Source organism: Eriocheir sinensis, chromosome 24 (genome assembly GCF_024679095.1).
Source record: "Eriocheir sinensis breed Jianghai 21 chromosome 24, ASM2467909v1, whole genome shotgun sequence".
NCBI classification, from domain to species: Eukaryota; Metazoa; Arthropoda; class Malacostraca; order Decapoda; family Varunidae; genus Eriocheir; species Eriocheir sinensis.
In genome coordinates this window covers 2,103,322-2,125,165 of record NC_066532.1, presented here as the reverse complement: position 1 = coordinate 2,125,165, position 21,844 = coordinate 2,103,322, and the positions used below count along the sequence as shown (strand labels likewise).

General features: G+C 45.1%; 2 protein-coding genes and 1 long non-coding RNA gene across 11 annotated transcripts in view; 2 read left to right on the top strand and 1 right to left on the bottom strand.

Moving 5' to 3' along the window:
* The first annotated feature begins 949 nt into the window (after positions 1-949).
* On the top strand, positions 950-4,305 carry LOC127002723 (uncharacterized). 3 transcript variants are annotated; one of them, XM_050868809.1, is made up of 2 exons: positions 950-1,151; positions 2,440-4,305. In XM_050868809.1, exon 2 carries the CDS (start codon positions 2,462-2,464, stop codon positions 3,701-3,703), a length of 1,242 nt encoding a protein of 413 aa, XP_050724766.1. In that variant the 5' UTR covers positions 950-1,151; positions 2,440-2,461; the 3' UTR covers positions 3,704-4,305. The 3 variants fall into 3 exon arrangements, with proteins under 3 accessions (XP_050724766.1, XP_050724765.1, XP_050724768.1); XM_050868808.1 differs by having other exon boundaries at positions 2,435-4,305; XM_050868811.1 differs by having other exon boundaries at positions 956-1,093; positions 2,435-4,305.
* Positions 4,306-4,449: 144 nt separating this feature from the next.
* LOC127002721 (glutamate receptor ionotropic, kainate glr-3-like) overlaps positions 4,450-21,844 on the bottom strand; it is a 63,726-nt gene continuing 46,331 nt past the window's right edge. For all 6 annotated transcript variants that reach the window (XM_050868807.1, XM_050868804.1, XM_050868805.1 and 3 more), the window contains 8 exons: positions 13,983-14,141; positions 13,508-13,596; positions 12,201-12,319; positions 10,410-10,624; positions 8,534-8,689; positions 6,921-7,027; positions 5,450-5,610; positions 4,450-5,035 (listed from right to left, as the gene is read on the bottom strand). In XM_050868807.1, coding sequence (XP_050724764.1) covers positions 4,923-5,035; positions 5,450-5,610; positions 6,921-7,027; positions 8,534-8,689; positions 10,410-10,624; positions 12,201-12,319; positions 13,508-13,596; positions 13,983-14,141 — 1,119 coding nt within the window. In that variant the 3' untranslated portion in view covers positions 4,450-4,922. The remainder of the gene's footprint in view (positions 5,036-5,449; positions 5,611-6,920; positions 7,028-8,533; positions 8,690-10,409; positions 10,625-12,200; positions 12,320-13,507; positions 13,597-13,982; positions 14,142-21,844) is intronic.
* LOC127002725 (uncharacterized) lies at positions 14,941-20,056 on the top strand. 2 transcript variants are annotated; one of them, XR_007756478.1, is made up of 3 exons: positions 14,941-15,556; positions 16,146-16,288; positions 19,467-20,056. It is a non-coding gene; the product is annotated as an uncharacterized LOC127002725 (long non-coding RNA). The 2 variants fall into 2 exon arrangements; XR_007756479.1 differs by lacking the exon at positions 19,467-20,056 and adding an exon at positions 16,053-16,114 and having other exon boundaries at positions 14,941-15,432; positions 16,146-16,418.

Genomic DNA, 21,844 nt, shown 5'->3' with positions numbered 1-21,844 from the left:
TTGTTAGTCATTATTATCATTACTATTAAAGATTGACGTGCTTCTTCTTCTTCTTCTTCTTTTTCCTCATTATTGTTAGTCATTATTATCATTACTATTAAAGATTGAGGTGATTCTTCTTCTTCTTCTTCTTTTTCCTCATTATTGTTACTATCATTATTATCATTACTATTAAAGATTGAGGTGATTCTTCTTCTTCTTCTTTTTTCCTCATTATTGTTAAAGATTGAGGTGATTCTTCTTCTTCTTCTTCTTTTTCCTCATTATTGTTAGTCATTATTATCATTACTATTAAAGATTTGGGCGATTCCTTAATATATTTCCTTATAATATAATCACAAGCAGAAAGGAATAAGCTTGAAGGGAAAATATAAAAGCCATCTTCTTTTTTTCCTTCTTCAGTATCATCACCATCATCATCATTCTTATCATAGAGTTTTGAGATACTTTAATATATTTCTTCCATAATATAATATCAAGCAGAAAGGGATTAATAAGCAGCTCAGGGCAAAATAACCCCTTTCTTCTTCTTCTGTATCATCACCATCATCATCACTTTTATCATAGAGTTTTGAGATACTTTAATATATTTCTTCCATAATATAATCACAATTAAGCAGAAAGGAAGCAGCTGAAGGGAAAATTTAAAAGCCAATTAGCCATTTTCTTCTTTTCCTTCTTCTTCTTCTGTATCATCACCATCATCATCATTTTTATCATAGAGTTTTGAGATACTTTAATATATTTCTTCCATAATATAATATCAAGCAGAAAGGAATTAATAAGCAGCTCAGGGGCAAAAATAACACACACAAAAAAAAAAAAAAAAGCCTCGGAGTTATCTTTTTCTCCCCTTTCTTCTTATTCCCACTATCATCACCCTCATCATTTTTATCATAGAGTTTGGAGATACTTTAATATATTTCTTCCATAATAAAATCTCAAGCAGACTCGAATGATCTGAGCGAGGGAGCGGACGGGCGTGCATGGCGTGTGAGGTTTCCCGCCATTTTCTGCCTTTTCCTCCTCTCCTCGTGACTCTGCTGCCTTGGATCCCTCTACATAAGGCCTCCACGTGTCATAGTGTCCGGTGGTGAGGGAGGTTACGTTATAAGGGAGGATACGGGGTGATTATCTCCCTTAGTGTTATGGTGAGGGAGTTTTGTTTTCTTTTGTTTATTTTTCTTTTCCATTCCCTTTATTTTCTTTTTCTTTCCTTGCTTTCTCTCCCTTTTGCCGTTCTCTTCTTCCTTCCTTTCCTTTGTAATTCATTTTTCCTTTCCTTCCTCTCTTTTCTTCCCTTCCTCTCCCTTTCCTTCCCTTCCTTTCCTTTCCTTTTCTTCCTCTCCCTTTCTATCCTTTCCTTCCCTTTATCTCCCTTTCTTTCCTTCCCTTCCTTTCCTTCCTCTCCCTTTCTATCCTTTCCTTCCTCTCTTTCCTTTCCTTCCCTTTATCTCCCTTTCTTTCCTTCCCTTCCTCTCCTTTCCTTCCCTTCATCTCCCTTTCTATCCTTTCCTTCCTCTCTTTCCTTCCCTTTATCTCCCTTTCTTTCCTTTCCTTCCTCTCTCTTTCCTTCCCTTTCCTTCCTCTCCCTTTCTTTTCCTTCACTTTTCTTCCTCTTCCTAATCTTCTTTTCCCTTTTCCTCTCTCTCTTTAACCATTATCTTTTCCCTTCCTTCCCTTGTAATTTATCTTTCCTTTCCTTTCTCTCCCTAACCTTCTCCCTTTCCTTCCTCTCCCTATCCTTCCCTCTTCTTCTCTCCCTTTAGCTACTTGTTCTATTGCACCCTTCAATCTTTCCTCTCCCTTCTTTCCCTTTCCTTCCTTTCCCCTCACTCCCTCTTCTTCCTTTCTCTACCTTTCCTTCCCTTTAAGTTTCTTCTCTGCCTTCCCTTCTCTTTCCTTAGTTTACTTCTTCCCCTGCATCCTTCCTACCTCCTCTACTTTCTAATTCCTTGACAATTGATTAACTACTATTTTTTATTTTTTTATTGCCACCTGCTATTAATTAGTTATTTTTTGTATTTCTTATTATTTTTATTCCTCCTCTACTTTCTAATCCCTTGACAATTGATTAACTACTATTTTATTTTTTATTTTTTGCCACCTGCTATTAATTAGTTATTTTTTATTATTTTTACCATTATCATTCAGTCAGTCAAGTTCACCGAGTTCCACCTTCCATTATTATTATTATCATCGCATCTACTGCTACTTCTATAACAACAGTACTACCAATTTTATTATTTATTTATTTTTATTAGTATTGCCATTATTATTTGTCAATTTCCCCAGCGAGTGTCATCTTCCATTATCATTACCATCATCACAACTACTGCTACAACTACGACTACCACTGATGTTTACTTTATTATTACTACTATTAGTCTATTACCATTGTTGTGTCTCCACTGAGCGCCACCTTCCATTACAGTGCAGCGTCCACCCCTAGGGCTACACTATGGAGCCAACCTCAACCTCGGACATGGACGACTCCAGTGACACCGTGCAGCAGCTCCGCAAGAGGATAGGAATCAGCAGCTCACTCTCCATATTCAAGGTCCCGAGACCCAAGAGTGCTGCCCAGAAACATCCAAAACAGGGCACAGCAAGAGTGGGTGACGATGCGAGGGAGTGCCGGAGACCTACAGAGTGCCACCAGGAGCACCAGCAGGTTAGGCAGGCAGAGGCAACAGTGAGGCAGGGAAGGGAAGACCATGGCGCTTACGAACAGGAGTGTAAGATGGATGCGAGTCATGAGGGAGCTGCCAGACCCACAGACAGGGGGTGGTTTAGGGAGCTGGCGGACATTGGAGTCAACACACCCACAACGACTCACTCCCTGCTGGTGGGGCCGTCTGCGTCCTACCTTCTAACCTCAAGAACTGGAGGAAACACACAGCTACACAGGAACATGATACAGGGGGTCCCAGTCCTCTCCAGGGTACTTGGCAGCCAACACTCGCCTTACTCCGTCCCAAGGTGCAGTTTAGCTGAAGGGGGAACCTCTGATAAGGAACATTGCTTTGCCCTTTACCAGAATTGTCAACATAAGCTTGCACAGGGAGCCAACAACAATTTTCAGCAGCCAGGTGGTGTGCCATTCCTAGTAGATAAGGGAACCCAAAGCCAGTCACAGAGAGGTAGCCAGAGGAGGGTACAGCCTGGGCAACCCTCACCCTCATCAGAATTGGGGTCATCCAAGCAAACAAAGATCATGATACTTTTCCCAGCAATGCCTGAGAAAGACGAGAACCAACTCATCACCATATTTTCTGAGATCTCCAGACTGCATGGGTGTGAGTTCTCCATGGACAAGAAGGACTGCACGCTGAGGAAGGTCACCTCCAACCCACCACCAGTCAGACATCCCTCGGCCACATCCCAGCAGGCCACACCAGCGGAAAGTGTCGCCAAGAGAAAGCCACCAGTCAGACATCCCTCGGCCACATCCCAGCAAGCCACACCAGTGGAAAGTGTCAGCAAGAGGAAGCCACAAGACACGGCGGGCAGGAGGCAGAGACCAGCACCCTCACACCAATGGGCCTTCTTGCAGAACCTCCAGGCGCGGCTTCTGGCAGTTGGGACGCAGCTCGAGGCCATAGATATGACGTGGGAGTCGCCAGGAGAGAGCAGCGACTCCGATGATTCTCTGCCGCTGTTTCCGGAGGTGGTCATGGGCACCTCCCCACCACCTACTTAAGCAATCGACGAGTTACAAGTATTAGACTTTTGGAAACGATGGAAATTTTAGTGTTCTGATTTTTTTTACTTGTTTGTTTATCTTTTAGTAATTCAAGGAAGATAATTTTTATCTTGTATGTGCTATTTAATGCTAGTGATATATATTTTTCTGTGACATAAGGGCAGTTGTTTTATCTTGCATTGGATTTTTCTATGCAAGTGGTCAGGAAGACTTTTTTTTTTTAGTTTGCCAGTCAGTCGATCATGTTCTGTAATTTTGTTGTGGATTGTAATGAATGCTTCAACATGTCAATATCTCGGGTTTCATTGCATGCTGTTCTAATCACAGTTATGAAAGTTTTGAAATTGTTAGGAAGGGTTTTTCATAAAGTTTTTGTTGTTACCTGAACATGAAGAGTAGTGAAAATTTTTGAACAATTTTTTTAATGTTTGATAATGAAATGGAATGACTTTTATATTAACTTTTTTTTAATTATTCTTATGGGATCTTGTCTTTTGTGTGTCATTTGAATCTATTTTGGCTAATAGATAAAACTTATGGAAAGAATACTAATTAGAAAATCATATTCACCTTTTTTCACTGTTTTCATATCATTGCAACACTTCTGCAGGAAACAACTATATAACTGTGTGTTTTCTGCATTGAAATTCTATTTTAATAACTTTGCAACTTTTAGGAAGCAGAAAGTAATCCAGTTTTCATTGTCACTTTCAGCTTTCTGTGAAGGTTAAGTAATAAGAAACTTTTTGTAATACTTTTCTATGGGTGAAAATCATACAGAAAGTTGTGCAAGTCTGACATCAAGTTCTGTGATTCAACATGTGCATGACACTTAACTTGAGTAAATATTCTGTGGAACTTGAAAAAAGCTTAAAGAATATTCTTCATTATCACCTACTGAAGTCACTAACAATAGAAACTTATACAGCAAAGTTAAGTTAGTCAGTCAGTTAACCAGCCTTTCAATAAGCTATAATAGTAAGTCAGCCAATCAGTTTGTCTATCAGTCAGTTAGTCAGTCTGACAGTCAATCAGTCAACCAACTTATCAGTCAGTCAGCCAAGAGGGAAACGATGGTTGGTTAGTCAGTCAGTCAATTACTCAGTCACTCAGCCAGTCCCTCGATCAGCAAGTCAGTCAGCCAATCAGTAAGTCAGTCAGCCAGGCAGTCATCAGTCAGTCAGTCAGCAGCCAAAGATGCAAGCAGGTCAGCCAGTCACTCAGCAGGGGTCGAGGAGTTGGCTCGTTGGCTGACTGGTGGTCGTGACTTCGAACCCCAAAAGAACACTGCCACTTCACACGCCAAAGCCACCGCGCTGAGGAGAATGCCTGGAAGAGGAAGAAGGGGAAGAAAAGGAGGAGGAGGAGTTAGAAGAAGACGACAGGAAGGAGGAGAAAGAGGAAGAAGAACAAGAACAATAAAAATACGTAAATACAAATAAATAGGAAGGAGATGGAAAATGAACAAGAAGAAAATAAGAAAAAGAGGAAGAGCTGGAAGATAAATAAGAAAGGAGAAGAACAAGAAGAAGAAGAGAAAACGAGTTGGAATAGACAAATAAGAAAACAAAGAACAACAACAACAACTACTATACTATCCTTAACTACGACTCTGAGGGCCCCCAACTGTACCTCTACCTAACTACTACTACCACCACTACTACTACTACTACTAATAATAATAATACTGCATCACCACGACTACGGTACTACATCACCGCCACCACCACCACCTGTACCCACCAGCACCGAAGACACTGAAGACGCCGATGTAGTCACTCACGCCCAGCGGCCTCTCGACACTGTCCAGCCTCGACCCAACAGGCTTCAAACACTCACTGGAATTCCTCACTTGTCCTTGAAGCAAATACTCGATGATCCCGGAGTCGTGGAGGCGGAGGATGCTGGAAATAGATAGACATATAGTTAGATAGATAGATACAAAGAAAGGCAGATAGGTAGATGAATAGGGGGAAGGAAAGGAAGGGAAGGAAAGGAAAAGAGAGAGAGAGAGACCTAACTATATAGATAAACAGATGGATAGGAACAAATATAGGTAGGTGCGCAGGCTATATAGATACAGACAGACATATAGATAGAAAGATAGAGTGATAGATAAGTTGATAAATTGATTGGAAGCAAGAGAAAGAGTGTAAAGAAGGGAATGGTTAGAGAAATAAGAGGAGAAGTAGGAAAGAATAAAGGAAGATATATAGATAAATAGATGGATTGGTTGATATATACGTAGATTGGAAAGGAAGAGAAGGGAAGGGAAACAGTATATACGTGGTTAAGAAGAGGAATCAGAGGAAGAGGAAACGAAGTAGGAGAGGGGAAAAGTAGACAGATAGATCATCATCATCATCATTTCGTTTACCGTCCGTTTTCACTGAGCGGTTGGACCCTTTATGGCTCTCCTCCATTCTACTCTGTCTTCTGCCCGATGCTCATCCAATCCCATCAATGCCAAGTCTTCCTGTATACACCTTCTCCACGCTTTCCTACGTCTACCAACTGGTCTTCTTCCTTCTACCTCCAATCTCTCCAAAACTCCCAGCACTGTATCCTCCCCTGCTCTCTTTACGTGTCCAAACCATCGGAGTCTTTCCCTTCTGAGCACTGTTTCAGATAGATAGATAGACATATAAATAGACTGATTGAAAGAGAGATGGAGAGCTAGATGGATAAATAATTGGATAGGAAGGGAAGGGAAGAGAAGGAAATAAAAATGTAGATAAAACAAAGGAACAGATGGATAAATAATAGAATAAGGATAAACAAGAGAAGGATTGATGGATAAATAGGTAGACAGACAGATTGATTGACTGATAGATAGACGAAATTAAAGAAAAGGAAAAAAAAACGATTAAAGATGATGTAGTAATTTATAGGATACTGCAAAAATATATAGATTGATAGCTAGGTCTCTCTCTCTCTCTCTCTCTCTCTCCCTTTTTTTTCCTTCCCTTCCCTTCCTTCCCCTTCCATTTCTTTCCCTTCACTTTCCTTTCTTTCCCTTCCTTTCATTTCCCTTCCCTTCCCTTTCCTTTCCCTTCCCTTCCCTTCCCTTCCCTTCCCTTCCTTTCCTTTCCTTTCCCTTCCCTTTCCTTTCCTTCACTTGGCTTCACTTAGATATGGACCACGGGGTGTCTGTATGGCCTGAATATCTATGTAAATTTATATAAACCTACATCTATGTCAACCTCATACTTACACGCTGTCCACCTTGGCCTTGAGCGGGGAGCCGAGAGGGAAGGCGTAGCTGAGACTCGAAGCGCCGAAGAAGCCATTTGAAGCAGTGTAGAGCTTGCATGACCCAACCTGAAGAGAGAGAGAGAGAGAGAGAGAGAGAGAGAGAGAGAGAGAGAGAGAGAGAGATGAGAAAAGAGAAAAGAAACATCAGAGAAGTAATGTTAGTAAATAAAGAAAGAAGAGGGAAAGAAAAGAGAAACACAAATAGAACGAGAAATAAAAAAATGGGATGGGAGAAGAGAACGGGAAATAAAAAAAGAAATGGGAGAAGAAAACGGGAAATAAAAAAATGGGAGAAGAGAACGGGAAATAAAAAAATGGGAGAAGAGAACGGGAAATAAAAAAATAGGAAAAGAGAACGGGAAATAAAAAAATGAGAGAAGAGAACGGGAAATAAAAAAATGGGAAAAGAGAACGGGAAATAAAAAAAAGGAGAAGAGAACGGAAATAAAAATGAGAGAAGCAGGAAATAAAAAATGGAAAAGAGAACGGTAAATAAAAAAATGGAAAAAGAGAACGGGAAATAAAAAAATGGAAAAAGAGAACGGGAAATAAAAAAATGGAAAAAGAGAACGGGAAATAAAAAAATGGGAGAAGAGAACGGGAAATAAAAAAATGGAAAAAGAGAACGGGAAATAAAAAAATGGAAAAAGAGAACGGGAAATAAAAAAATGGGAAAAGAGAACGGGAAATAAAAAAATGGGAGAAGAGAACGGGAAATAAAAAAATGGGAAAAGAGAACGGGAAATAAAAAAAATGGGAGAAGAGAACGGGAAATAAAAAATGGGAGAAGAGAACGGGAAATAAAAAAAGAAATGGGAGAAGAAAACGGGAAATAATAAAATGGGAGAAGAGAACGGAAATAAAAAATGGGAGAAGAGAACGGAAATAAAAAAATGGGAGAAGAGAACGGGAAATAAAAAAATGGGAGAAGAGAACGGGAAATAAAAAAATGGGAGAAGAGAACGGGAAATAAAAAAATGGGAGAAGAGAACGGGAAATAAAAAAATGGGAGAAGAGAACGGGAAATAAAAAAATGGGAGAAGAGAACGGGAAATAAAAAAAATGGGAGAAGAGAACGGGAAATAAAAAAATGGGAGAAGAGAACGGGAAATAAAAAAATGGGAGAAGAGAACGGGAAATAAAAAATGGGAGAAGAGAACGGGAAATAAAAAAAATGGGAGAAGAGAACGGGAAATAAAAAAAAAATGGGAGAAGAAAACGGGAAATAAAGAAGGAATGGGAGAAGAAAACGGGAAATAAAAAAAGAAATGGGAGAAGAAAACGGGAAATAAGAAGGAATGGGAAAAGAAAACGGGAAATAAAGAAGGAATGGGAGAAGAGAACGGGAAATAAAAAAATGGGAAAAGAGAACGGGAAATAAAGAAGGAATGGGAGAAGAAAACGGGGAATAAAAAGGAATGGGAGAAGAGAACGGGAAATAAAAAAAAGGAATGGGAAAAGAGAACGGGAAATATAAAACAGTTTCCCCGACTTCTCCAGGAATAAGGTCTGCGTACACTTAATTGAGGGCTTGGAAGGCTGTGTTGGGGCTGAGGGCGTCACTGTAGCTACCTGTGCAAAGTGAAGGTCCATGAAGTAGTGTAACGTCCTGGTGGTGGTGGTGTAGGCCCAGGTGCCGTTGTAAAGCCCCGCCACGCCCTCGGGGATGCTCGGCCCCACGAACATGTTGCTGCGCAGTCCGCCCATTGGACTCTCAGGCGGCGAGGTCTGAGACAACGATGCCAGATTGTCGTACTCAGCCTCTTATATTTGCCAACTTCCGACCCAAAATCTGTCTCCTGAGCCTCAATAACTAGATTCATCTATATTTATCGTTAAAATAGTTAATTCCTGATGTTTCTTGGCAATAGTTAAGCGTCAGAAATCGGTAAATACTATGCTCTGAGTACGATAATCTGGCAAAGGTGGTCTGAGAAGGATCGAGACCAGAGTTACCAGATTATCGTACTCAGCCACGCAGCAAATTGTATCTTCCGGTTTCTGACTCACAACAATCAATCAGTCAATTTATGGAGCAAAAAATAAAAAAAATAAAAAATAAAAATATTGCTTGAATGCTGCAGTTTATGAGGACAGAGTTTAATAATGTTTTTAAGTAAGGAAACGAGGATAGTTCTTAGCAACACTCAAATGGTCTAAAAGATTAAAAAAAAACTTATAACGTGCTGGGAAAACGTAAAAGATCTCTAACTCCTAAACCACAACCCAGTCTTTCGTAATAATTTGTTTGAAGTGTGTGTGTGTGTGTGTGTGTGTGTGTGTGTGTGTGTGTGTGTGTGTGTGTGAATGGGTCTCTTTCTTTCTTTCTATCAATCTATCTATCTATCTCCTTTTTTATTTCCCTTCTTTCATTCTTTCCTTTCCTTTCCTTCCTTCCATCCTTTCTATCTATCTATTTATCTATCTCCTTTTTTATTTCCTTTCTTTCAATCTTTCCTTTCCTTTCCTTCCTTCCATCCTTTCTATCTATCTATCTAACCCTCTATCTGTCTATCTATCTATCTCCTTTTTTATTTCCTTTCTTTCATTCTTTCCTTTCCTTTCCTTCCTTCCATCCTTTCTATCTATCTATCTAACCCTCTATCTGTCTATCTATCTATCTATCTACCTCCTTTTTTATTTCCTATCTTTCATTCTTTCCTTTCCTTTCCTTCCTTCCATCCTTTCTATCTATCTATCTAACCCTCTATCTGTCTATCTATCTATCTCCTTTTTTATTTCCCTTCTTTCATTCTTTCCTTTCCTTTCCTTCCTTCCATCCTTTCTATCTATCTATCTAACCCTCTATCTGTCTATCAATCTATCTATCTATCTCCTTTTTTATTTCCTTTCTTTCATTCTTTCCTTTCCTTCCTTCCATCCTTTCTATCTATCTATCTAACCCTCTATCTGTCTATCTATCTATCTCCTTTTTTATTTCCTTTCTTTCATTCTTTCCTTTCCTTCCTTCCATCCTTTCTATCTATCTATCTATCTATCTATCTATCTATGGCACGTCAGTCCACACAATGAAATAAGCAGCGGTATCACCTAAGAGTTATTCCCGCTAAAAAAAAAAAAAAAAAAAAAAAAAAACTTGCGCCATCCCTGTGCTGTCCAACTCCCTAACGCAAGAGTTGACCAATAATTTTCACTCTTTCATCCCTTTCACTACTACGGCCAAGAACAACCTCCCGTTTTCTTTGTATTTCCTCCTTCCCACGACTTTAAGTTTCACGAGAGCATGAAGACACGTCTCTGGAAGCTAATTTTTGGTTGGTTATAATCTTTGTAGTACCAGACTTATTTTTTATTTTTTTATCTTCAATGTTCTTATGGCAGCCAAGTAGAAAATCTAACTAATGGAGAATAAAATTTGATTTGGTTTTGGTTTGATTGTACTCCTTTATAGTCACACCCACCCACACCCACACCCACCCACACACACCTCTATCGCCTGCTGTACACGGCTCCCCTTGGGCACCCAGGCCGTGATGGAGGAGGCGCCCAGCTCCTCGAGGCTGTTGAAGGGCAGTTGGAGCTTGGGCAGCACCAGCGTGGCCACCAGGTTGGAGCGGTACACGGCGGTGACGATGTAGGCGGCGAGGAGCCACAGCCCGGCCACCACGCGGACCCCAGACCCGCTAGGCACCCACGGCACGGCTGGGGAGGGAAGGGGGAGGGGGATGGGGGGAGGGGGTAAGAAAAAGAAAGACATAAAGGAGATAAAAGACAAAGAGAAAGAGACAAGCGAGAGATAAATATTGACAGGAAAGCAGAAAAAATACAAAGACGAAAACACACACACACACAAAAAAAAAATGGAGTGGGAGAGAGAGGGAGAGAGAGAAGAAAGAAAAGAGAAAGATAGAGACAGAGGTGGGCAAGTGCGGTAGTACCGCATCACAAAAAAAGTACCGCACTACCGCAAAATTTCTGAAAGTACCAGACTACCGCGGACGGCACTAAAAAATCCTGCGGTACTTTTTTGCGGTACTTTGAAAACTATCAAAGACGACATTTGCAGCGCAGCGTACTCACATGATTTTTTTTTTTTTTTTTTTTACAGTGAATCGGACTCAATCAGTCAATCGGTATCAGTCATCAGAATCAGTGACTCAATCATTCTGACTTTTCAGTTATTGTTCAAAATTAAATACTAAACAGACAGACTATACTACACTGCGAGTCTTGCTAAACCCGCGCGGTGCCGGCCATGTCAACCCCGGACCCGTCTGTGGTGCCGGACGATTTTTCATTTTTTTTTTATGAGCTTAAAAAATCCTAAGCAATTGTAAGATAATGAAAAAAAAAAGCAAAAAGTGGTTTGGAAAAGTTATTTTTTTTAAAACCCACCTCATATATGTTGGTTGCCTCTCGTTGGTGCATATTAAATGACGGTACTCTCACTCGGTTTTACATAGTTTTTATTAGTTACTGAATCATTATCAGACATGTCTGATGAGTTGATAACATATCCTCAATACCAAACGCGAATAACTCGGAGTAAATCTGTTCGTCACTCAACCCAAGGCCATGACTGCCTCTGACGATGACTGCACAAGCACCAACATGATCGTCGCCCGTGTCCCGTAGCCTACAAAGTTTTCTTTGATGCATAACACACTATAATCTGTTTCCCCTCCCTCCTCCCTCGGAAAGTTGTAGTACTGACCACAAAAAAAAGAAGAAAAAAAAAAAGTGACATGTCCCACACAGATATCTTTCCTTTGTTTGGATAGCCAGTATAGGCACTGAAGTATTTATTATTTTGACTACCGCTACCGCAGTACCGCACACCGCGTACCGCACTGGGAGAGAAAGAAATGGGACCGCAGTGCCGCAACCACACTACTCTGGAAAAAGTACCGCACTCCGCAACCGCACTACCGATTTTTCAGTACCGCGCCCACCTCCGGATAGAGATACTTCCACATGTATCCTTAATTGTATAATCACACACTGTACTGCCTGGGGGTTGGGATGGCATGCTCCTCCCTTCTCCTTTGTTGTTTACTTGCAACAATAAACTATCCATCAATCAATATATATAAAAAAAAAGATAAAGGTTGGGGCGGTAAAATGTTTAAGCGCTACTTCCTTAACCATTACTTCTTCCATTACCATTACTTCTATAGGCTATCTAACGGGGAGCATATCGTCCACTTCAAGTATTTATCAATCCACCTGTCTATTCCTCCATACACACCCACGACACTCCCTTCCCTTCTACACTCACACTGTCCCAGGAAGGCGGAGTACACCCAGCAGGCACTCCTCTCCGCGCTGGTCGCCGCCCCCGCCCAGTGATCGCGCCGCCGGGGAGTCAGACCGTCATCACCCTCGCCGCCGCCTCTTCTACGAGGATATAAGGAGACCGAAGATGAAGGATGGTGATGATAGTGATGATGATGATGATAAGGTGTAGGAGGAGGAGAAACAGAAGACAAACAAGGACTGAGAAGGAGGAGGAAGAGGAGGAGGAGGAGGAGGAACAGAAGACAAGGATACAAGGCGATAACAAGAGACTGAGGAGGAGGAGGAGGAGGAAGAGGAAGTGAGAGAGGAGGAGGAGGTGGAGGAGGAGGCTGATGGTGACCCCGAGGTCTCTTTCCTCTTGCACAACATGTAGTGGTTCGCCACCCATGTGGTATGTGTGATTGCTGTTTCTGGATCCGATATGCATTACTTTACATTTGGTAGTGTTGAAGGACATCTACCATTTTTCCGACCACCGAGTGATCCGGTCCAGGTCTCTCTGGATAATTTCGCAGTCTGCCGTCGTGAGGGCCTTCCCACCCACCTTTGTGTCGTCGGCAAATTTTGAAAGATTGGATTTTAATCCTAGTTCTAGGTCGTTGATATATATGATGAAGAGTATGGGTCCCAGCACTGACCCCTGTGGCACTCCACTTGTGACCGGAAGCCACTCGGAGGCTTGTCCGTTGAGTACAACTCGTTGTTTTCTTCCAGTGAGCCAGTCTTTGATCCACGCTGTCAGATTGCCGCCTAACCCCGCCGACTTGAGTTTCTTGAGGAGTCTTTCGTGTGGCACTTTGTCAAATGCTTTTTGAAAGTCTAGATATATAACATCACTGGGGATATGATTATCCCAGTTTTCATAGATACCTTGGAAGAAGTCCAGTAAATTGGTTAAGCATGAGCGCTTATTCCTGAAACCGTGCTGAGCATCGGAAATGATGTTGTCTTCAAGGAACCTAACGAGTTTGTCTCTGATGATCTTCTCGAGGATTTTTCCCGCCAACATCTGGGTCATATAGACAAGAAGAAGAAGAAGAAAAAAAAAAAAAAAAGGAGGAAGAGAAGGAAGAAGAGGAGGAGGAGGGGGGATGGAACAGCTAGGAAACACAAGATTAGCCTTCACGAAAACTACAAAAAAAAGATGAAGATAAGAAGAAGGAGAATTAACAAGGACACACACGGATATTAGGAGACCACAAGAAGCTAAGAGAATAGGGTACAAGGATAACAAAGATATAAGAGACTACAAAACGGTTGGGAGGTGGAGGAGAGAAAGAGACTGACCTCGACGTGTTTATCTTCGAGTGTCCGAGATGAATCAAGCAAGTAGCCGCAAACACCACCACCAGTGTTGCCACCTGAAGGGCCCACACCTGAGAAGGGCACGTGGAGAAGGTGGTAACAGTGTAGCAGTACCAGTAGTAGTAGTAGTAGTAGTAGTAGTAGTAGTAGTAGTAGTAGTAGTAGTAGTAGTAGTAGTAGTAGAAGGTTGGTAAGCAGTTAGGAAGGTAGGGTAGGAGAAAACAAAGACAAGGATTAAAAAAAGATGAAGAAGAAAAAAAAGGAGAAAAAAAGACGAAGACGATGAAGAAGGAACGAATTAGGAAAGGAAGAAAGGAAGAATGAAAGGATGGAAGAAAGAAGATGAAGAAAAGAAGAAAAAATAGGAAAAAAAGATGACACCTCCCCTCCCCAAAAAAAAAAAAAAGACTAAGAGAAACAAAACCCAAGCAACAGTCCATCCAATCCATCAACTCACCGGGAGGGAGAACGGCTTGAGGAACCCCGTCTCGTCGCTCCTCAGGACGGGCCGCGTGTAGCCGAAGGTGAACTGGTCGACGGTGAACGGGTAACTGAAGGCCACGGCTTGACTCCTCGCCTGGGACACCGTGTAGAGGGACGCTGACATGTCCACCTCCTGCAGGGGCGAAGGAGACGAACTAATTAAGGAGCCATAGAAAGTGTACGTAGTGGTTTGGACAGAGAGATGGAGATGGCGCCACTATAAACACTTGCCTGCACCATGACGGGCCCAGAGTCGGCACAGTGTGAACGGGGCTTTACGGGCAGACAGAAGAGAGGTTAGGTTGCAGTCAGTTAGAAGAAAGGTTTGGTTAAGTCATACAGAAGACATTAAATTGCAAACAGTTAAGCCCCGTTCACACTGTGCCGACTATGGGCCACGACTACCCACCACTCTAGGGTACACGAGGTCTTGGGTGTTGATGTGAAAGGGTCAGGCATGTCTTGAAGAAGGGGAAGGATTGGTAATGGGACTAGTGGATAGGGGAAGGGTTGGTAATGGGACTGGTGGATAGGGGAAGGGTTGTTAATGGGACTGGTGGATAGGGGAAGGATAGGTAATGGGACTGGTGGATAGTGGAAGGGTTGGTAATGGGACTGGTGGATAGGGGAAGGGTTGGTAATGGGAATGGTGGATAAGGGAAGGATTGCTAATGGGACTAATGGATAGGGGAAGGGTTGGTAATGGGACTGGTGGATAGGGGAAGGGTTGGTAATGGGACTGGTGGATAGGGGAAGGATTGGTAATGGGACTGTTGGATAGGGGAAGGGTTGGTAATGGGACAGGTGGATAGGGGAAGGATTGGTAATGGGACTGGTGGATAGGGGAAGGGTTGGAAATGGGAGTGGTGGATAGGGGAAGGATTGGTAATGGGACTGGTGAATAGGGGAAGGATTGGTAATGGGACTGGTGGATAAGGGAAGGATTGGTAATGGGACTGGTGGATAGAGGAAGGATTGGTAATGGGACTGGTGGATAGGGGAAGGTTTGGTAATGGGACTGGTGGATAGGGGAAGGATTGGTAATGGGACTGGTGGATAGGGGAAGGATTGGTAATGGGACTGGTGGATAGTGGAAGGATTGGTAATGGGACTGGTGGATAGGGGAAGGGTTGGTAATGGGACAGGTGGATAGGGGAAGGATTGGTAATGGGACAGGTGGATAGGGGAAGGATTGGTAATGGGACTGGTGGATAGGGGAAGGATTGGTAATGGGACAGGTGGATAGGGGAAGGGTTGGTAATGGGACTGGTGGATAGGGGAAGGATTGGTAATGGGACAGGTGGATAGGGGAAGGATTGGTAATGGGACTGGTGGATAGGGGAAGGGTTGGTAATGGGACAGGTGGATAGGGGAAGGATTGGTAATGGGACAGGTGGATAGGGGAAGGGTTGGTAATGGGACAGGTGGATAGGGGAAGGATTGGTAATGGGACTGGTGGATAGGGGAAGGATTGGTAATGGGACTGGTTGATAGGGGAAGGGTTGGTAATGGGACTGGTGGATAGGGGAAGGGTTGGTAATGGGACTGGTGGATAGGGGAAGGATTGGTAATGGGACTGGTGGATAAGGGAAGGGTTGGTAATGGGACTGGTGGATAGCGGAAGGATTGGTAAAGGGACTGGTGGATTGGGGAAGGGTTGGTAATGGGACAGGTGGATAGCGGAAGGATTGGTAATAGGACTGGTGGATAGGGGAAGGATTGGTAATGGGACTGGTGGATAGGGGAAGAGTTGGTAATGGGACAGGTGGATAGCGGAAGGATTGGTAATGGGACTGGTGGATATGGGAAGGGTTGGTAATGGGACTGGTGGATAGGGGAAGGATTGGTAATGGGACTGGTGGATAGGGGAGGGGTTGATAATGGGACTTGTGGATAGGGGAAGGGTTTATAATGGGACTGGTGGATAGGGGAAGGATTGGTAATGGGACTGGTGGATAGAGGAAGGATTGGTAATGGGACTGGTGGATAGGGGAAGGATTGGTAATGGGACTGGTGGATAGGGGAAGGGTTGGTAATGGGACAGGTGGATAGGGGAAGGGTTGGTAATGGGACTGGTGGATAGGGGAAGGGTTGGTAATGGGACTGGTGGATAGGGGAAGGATTGGTAATTTGACAGGTGGATAGGGGAAGGATTGGTAATGGGACTGGTGGATAGGGGAAGGGTTGGTAATGGGACTGGTGGATAGGGGAAGGGTTGGTAATGGGACTGGTGGATAGGGGAAGGATTGGTAATGGGACTGGTGGATAGGGGAAGGGTTGGTAATGGGACTGGTGGATAGTGGAAGGGTTGGTAATGGGACTGGTGGATAGGGGAAGGGTTGGTAATGGGACTGGTGGATATGGGAAGGTTTGGTAATGGGACTGGTGGATAGCGGAAGGATTGGTAATGGGACTGGTGGATAGGGGACGGTTGGTAATGGGACTGGTGGATAGGGGAAGGGTTGGTAATGGGACTGGTGGATAGGGGAAGGACTGGTAATGGGACTGGTGGATAGGGGAAGAATTGGTAATGGGACTGGTGGATAGGGGAAGGGTTGGTAATGGGACTGGTGGATAGGGGAAGGGTTGATAATGGGACTGGTGGATAGGGGAAGGATTGGTAATGGGACTGGTGGAAAGGTGAAGGATTGGAAAAGGGACTGGTGGATAGGGGAAGAGTTGGTAATGGGACTGGTGGATAGGGGAAGGGTTGGTAATGGGACTGGTGGATAGGGTAAGGATTGGTAATGGGACTGGTGGATAGGGGAAGGGTTGGTAATGGGACTGGTGGATAGCGGAAGGATTGGTAATGGGACTGGTGGATAAGGGAAGGGTTGGTAATGGGACTGGTGGATAGGGGAAGGATTGGTAATGGGACTGGTGGATAGGGGAAGGATTGGTAATGGGACTGGTGGATAGGGTAAGGATTGGTAATGGGACTGGTGAATAGAGGAAAGATTGGTATTGGGACAGGTGGATAGGAGAAGGATTGGTAATGGGACTGGTGGATAGGGGAAGGATTGGTAATGGGACTGGTGGATAAGGGAAGGTGTGGTAATGGGACTGGTGGATAGGGGAAGGATTGGTAATGGGACTGGTGGATATGGGTAGGATTGGTAATGGGACTGGTGGATAGGGGAAGGATTGGTAATGGGACTGGTGGATAGGGGAAGGGTTGGTTATGGGACAGGTGGATAGGGTATGATTGGTAATGGGACTGGTGGATAAGGGAAGGATTGGTAATGGGACTGGTGGATAGGGAAGGGTTGGTAATGGGACTGGTGGATAGGGAAGGATTGGTAATGGGACTGGTGGATAGGAGAAGGGTTGGTAATGGGACTGGTGGATAGGGGAAGGGTGGTAATGGGACCGGTGGATAGGGAAGGATTGGTAATGGGACTGGTGGATAGGGAAGGGTTGGTAATGGGACTGGTGGATATGGGAAGGGTTGGTAATGGGACTGGTGGATAGGGGAAGGGTGGGTAATGGGACTTGTCGATAGGGAAGGGTTGGTAATGGGACTGGTGGATAGGGAAGGTTGGTAATGGGACTGGTCGATAGGGAAAGGATTGGTAATGGGACTGGTGGATAGGGAAGGGTGGGTAATGGCACTGGTGGATAGGGAAGGGTTGGTAATGGGACTGGTGGATAGGGGAAGGGTTGGTAATGGGACTGGTGGATACGGGAAGGGTTGGTCATGGGACTGGTGGATAGGGAAGGGTTGGTAATGGGACTGGTGGATAGGGAAGAGTTGGTAATGGGACTGGTGGATAGGGAAGGGTTGATAATGGGACTGGTGGATAGAGGAAGGATTGGTAATGGGACAGGTGGATAGGGGAAGGATTGGTAATGGGACAGGTGGATAGGGGAAGGATTAGTAATGGGACAGGTGGATAGGGGAAGGATTGGTAATGGGACTGGTTGATAGGTGAACGATTCTTAAATCCACTCGAGCAAATGTGAAGGGTTGGTAATGGGACTGGTGGATAGGGGAAGGGTTGGTAATGGGACTGGTGGATAGGGGAAGGGTTGGTAATGGGACTGGTGGATAGGGGAAGGATTGGTAATGGGACAGGTGGATAGGGGAAGGATTGGTAATGGGACTGGTGGAAAGGGGAAGGGTTGGTAATGGGACTGGTGGATAGGGGAAGGGTTGGTAATGGGACTGGTGGATAGGGGAAGGGTTGGTAATGGGACTGGTGGATAGGGGAAGGATTGGTAATGGGACTGTTGGATAGGGGAAGGATTGGTAATGGGACTGGTGGATAGAGGAAGGATTGGTAATGGGACTGGTGGATAGGGGAAGGGTTGGTAATGGGACTGGTGGATAGAGGAAGGATTGGTAATGGGACTGGTGGATAGGGGAAGGATTGGTAATGGTACTGGTGGATAGGGGAAGGATTGGTAATGGGACTGGTGGATAGGGGAAGGATTGGTAATGGGACTGGTGGATAGGGGAAGGGTTGGTTATGGAACTGGTGGATAGGGGAAGGATTGGTAATGGGACTGGTTGATAGGGGAAGGGTTGGTAATGGGACTGGTGGATAGGGGAAGGATTGGTAATGGGACTGGTGGATAGGGGAAGGACTGGTAATGGGACTGGTGGATAGGGGAAGGGTTGGTAATGGTACAGGTGGATAGGGGAAGGATTGGTAATGGGACTGGTGGATAGGGGAAGGATTGGAAATGGGACTGGTGGATAGGGGAAGGATTGGTAATGGGACTGGTGGATAGGGGAAATATTGGTAATGGGACTGGTGGATAGGGGAAGGGTTGGTAATGGGACAGGTGGATAGGGGAAGGATTGGTAATGGGACAGGTGGATAGGGGAAGGATTGGTAATGGGACTGGTGGATAGGGGAAGGATTGGTAATGGGACAGGTGGATAGGGGAAGGATTGGTAATGGGACTGGTGGATAGGGAAAGGATTGGTAATGGGACTGGTGGATAGGGGAAGGGTTGGTAATGGGACTGGTGGATAGGGGAAGGATTGGTAATGGGACTGGTGGATAGGGGAAGGGTTGGTAATGGGACTGGTAGATAGGGGAAGGATTGGTAATGGGACAGGTGGATAGGGGAAGGATTGGTAATGGGACAGGTGGATAGAGGAAGGATTGGTAATGGGACTGGTGGATAGTGGACGGGTTGGTAATGGGACAGGTGGATAAGGGAAGGGTTGGTAATGGGACTGGTGGATAGGGGAAGGATTGGTAATGGGACTGGTGGATAGGGGAAGGGTTGGTAATGGGACTGGTGGATAGGGGAAGGATTGGTAATTGGACTGGTGGATAGCGGAAGGATTGGTAATGGGACTGGTGGATAGGGGAAGGGTTGGTAATGGGACTGGTGGATAGCGGAAGGATTGGTAATGGGACTGGTGGATAGGGAAAGGGTTGGTAATGGGACTGGTGGATAGGGAAAGGGTTGGTAATGGGACTGGTGGATAGGGCAAGGACAGGTAATGGGACTGGTGGATAGGGGAAGGATTGGTAATGGGACTGGTGGATAGGGGAAGGGTTGGTAATGGGACTGGTGGATAGGGGAAGGGTTGATAATGGGACTGGTGGATAGGAGAAGGATTGGTAATGGGACTGGTGGATAGGGGAAGGATTGGTAATGGGACTGGTGGATAGGGGAAGAGTTGGTAATGGGACTGGTGGATAGGGGAAGGGTTGGTAATGGGACTGGTGGATAGGGGAAGGGTTGGTAATGGGACTGATGGATAGCGGAAGGATTGGTAATGGGACTGGTGGATAGGGGAAGGATTGGTAATGGGACTGGTGGATAGGGGAAGGATTGGTAATGGGACTGGTGAATAGGGGAAGGATTGGTAATGGGACTGGTGGATAGGGGAAGGATTGGTAATGGGACTGGTGGATAGAGGAAGGATTGGTAATGGGACTGGTGGATAGGGGAAGGGTTGGTAATGGGACTGGTGGATAGGGGAAGGATTGGTAATGGGACTGGTGGATAGGGGAAGGATTGGTAATGGGACTGGTGGATAGGGGAAGGATTGGTAATGGGACTGGTGGATAGGAGAAGGGTTGGAAATGGGACAGGTGGATAGGGGAAGGATTGGTAATGGGACTGGTGGATAGGGGAAGGATTGGTAATGGGACTGGTGGATAGGGGAAGGGTTGGTAATGGGACTGGTGGATAGGGGAAGGATTGGTAATGGGACTGGTGGATAGGAGAAGGGTTGGTAATGGGACTGGTGGATAGGGGAAGGGTTGGTAATGGGACTGGTGGATAGGGGAAGGATTGGTAATGGGACTGGTGGATAGGGGAAGGGTTGGTAATGGGACTGGTGGATATGGGAAGGGTTGGTAATGGGAATGGTGGATAGGGGAAGGGTGGGTAATGGGACTGGTGGATAGGGGAAGGGTTGGTAATGGGACTGGTGGATAGGGGAAGGCTTGGTAATGGGACTGGTCGATAGGGGAAGGGTTGGTAATGGGACTGGTGGATAGGGGAAGGATTGGTAATGGGACTGGTGGATAAGGGAAGGGTTGGTAATGGGACTGGTGGATAGCGGAAGGATTGGTAATGGGACTGGTGGATAGGAGAGGGGTTGGTAATGGGACTGGTGGATAGGGGAAGGATTGGTAATGGGACTGGTGGATAGGGGAAGGATTGGTAATGGGACTGGTGGATAGGGGAAGGATTGGTAATTGGACTGGTGAATAGGGAAAGGATTGGTAATGGGACTGGTGGATAGAGGAAGGATTGGTAATGGGACTGGTGGATAGGGGAAGGATTGGTAATGGGACTGGTGGATACGGGAAGGGTTGGTAATGGGACTGGTGGATAGGTGAAGGATTGGTAATGGGACTGGTGGATAGGGGAAGGATTGGTAATGGGACTGGTGGATAGGGGAAGGATTGGTAATGGGACTGGTGGATAGGGGAAGGGTTGGTAATGGGACAGGTGGATAGGGGAAGGATTGGTAATGGGACTGGTGGATAGGGAAAGGATTGGTAATGGGACTGGTGGATAGGGGAAGGGTTGGTAATGGGACTGGTGGATAGGGGAAGGATTGGTAATGGGACTGGTGGATAGGGGAAGGGTTGGTAATGGGACTGGTGGATAGGGGAAGGATTGGTAATGGGACTGGTGGATAGGGGAAGGATTGGTAATGGGACTGGTGGATAGTGGAAGGATTGGTAATGGGACTGGTGGATAGGGGAAGGGTTGGTAATGGGACAGGTGGATAGGGGAAGGATTGGTAATGGGACTGGTGGATAGGGGAATGTTTGGTAATGGGACTGGTGGATAGGGGAAGGGTTGGTAATGGGACTGGTGGATAGGGGAAGGATTGGTAATGGGACTGGTGGATAGGAGAAGGGTTGGTAATGGGACTGGTGGATAGGGGAAGGGTTGGTAATGGGACTGGTGGATAGGGGAAGGATTGGTAATGGGACTGGTGGATAGGGGAAGGGTTGGTAATGGGACTGGTGGATAGGGGAAGGGTTGGTAATGGGAATGGTGGATAGGGGAAGGGTGGGTAATGGGACTGGTGGATAGGGGAAGGGTTGGTAATGGGACTGGTGGATAGGGAAAGGTTGGTAATGGGACTGGTCGATAGGGGAAGGGTTGGTAATGGGACTGGTGGATAGGGGAAGGGTTGGTAATGGGACTGGTGGATAGGGGAAGGGTTGGTAATGGGACTGGTGGATAGGGGAAGGGTTGGTAATGGGACTGGTGGATAGGGGAAGGGTTGATAATGGGACTGGTGGATAGGGGAAGGATTGGTAATGGGACAGGTGGATAGGGGAAGGATTGGTAATGGGACAGGTGGATAGGGGAAGGATTGGTAATGGGACAGGTGGATAGGGG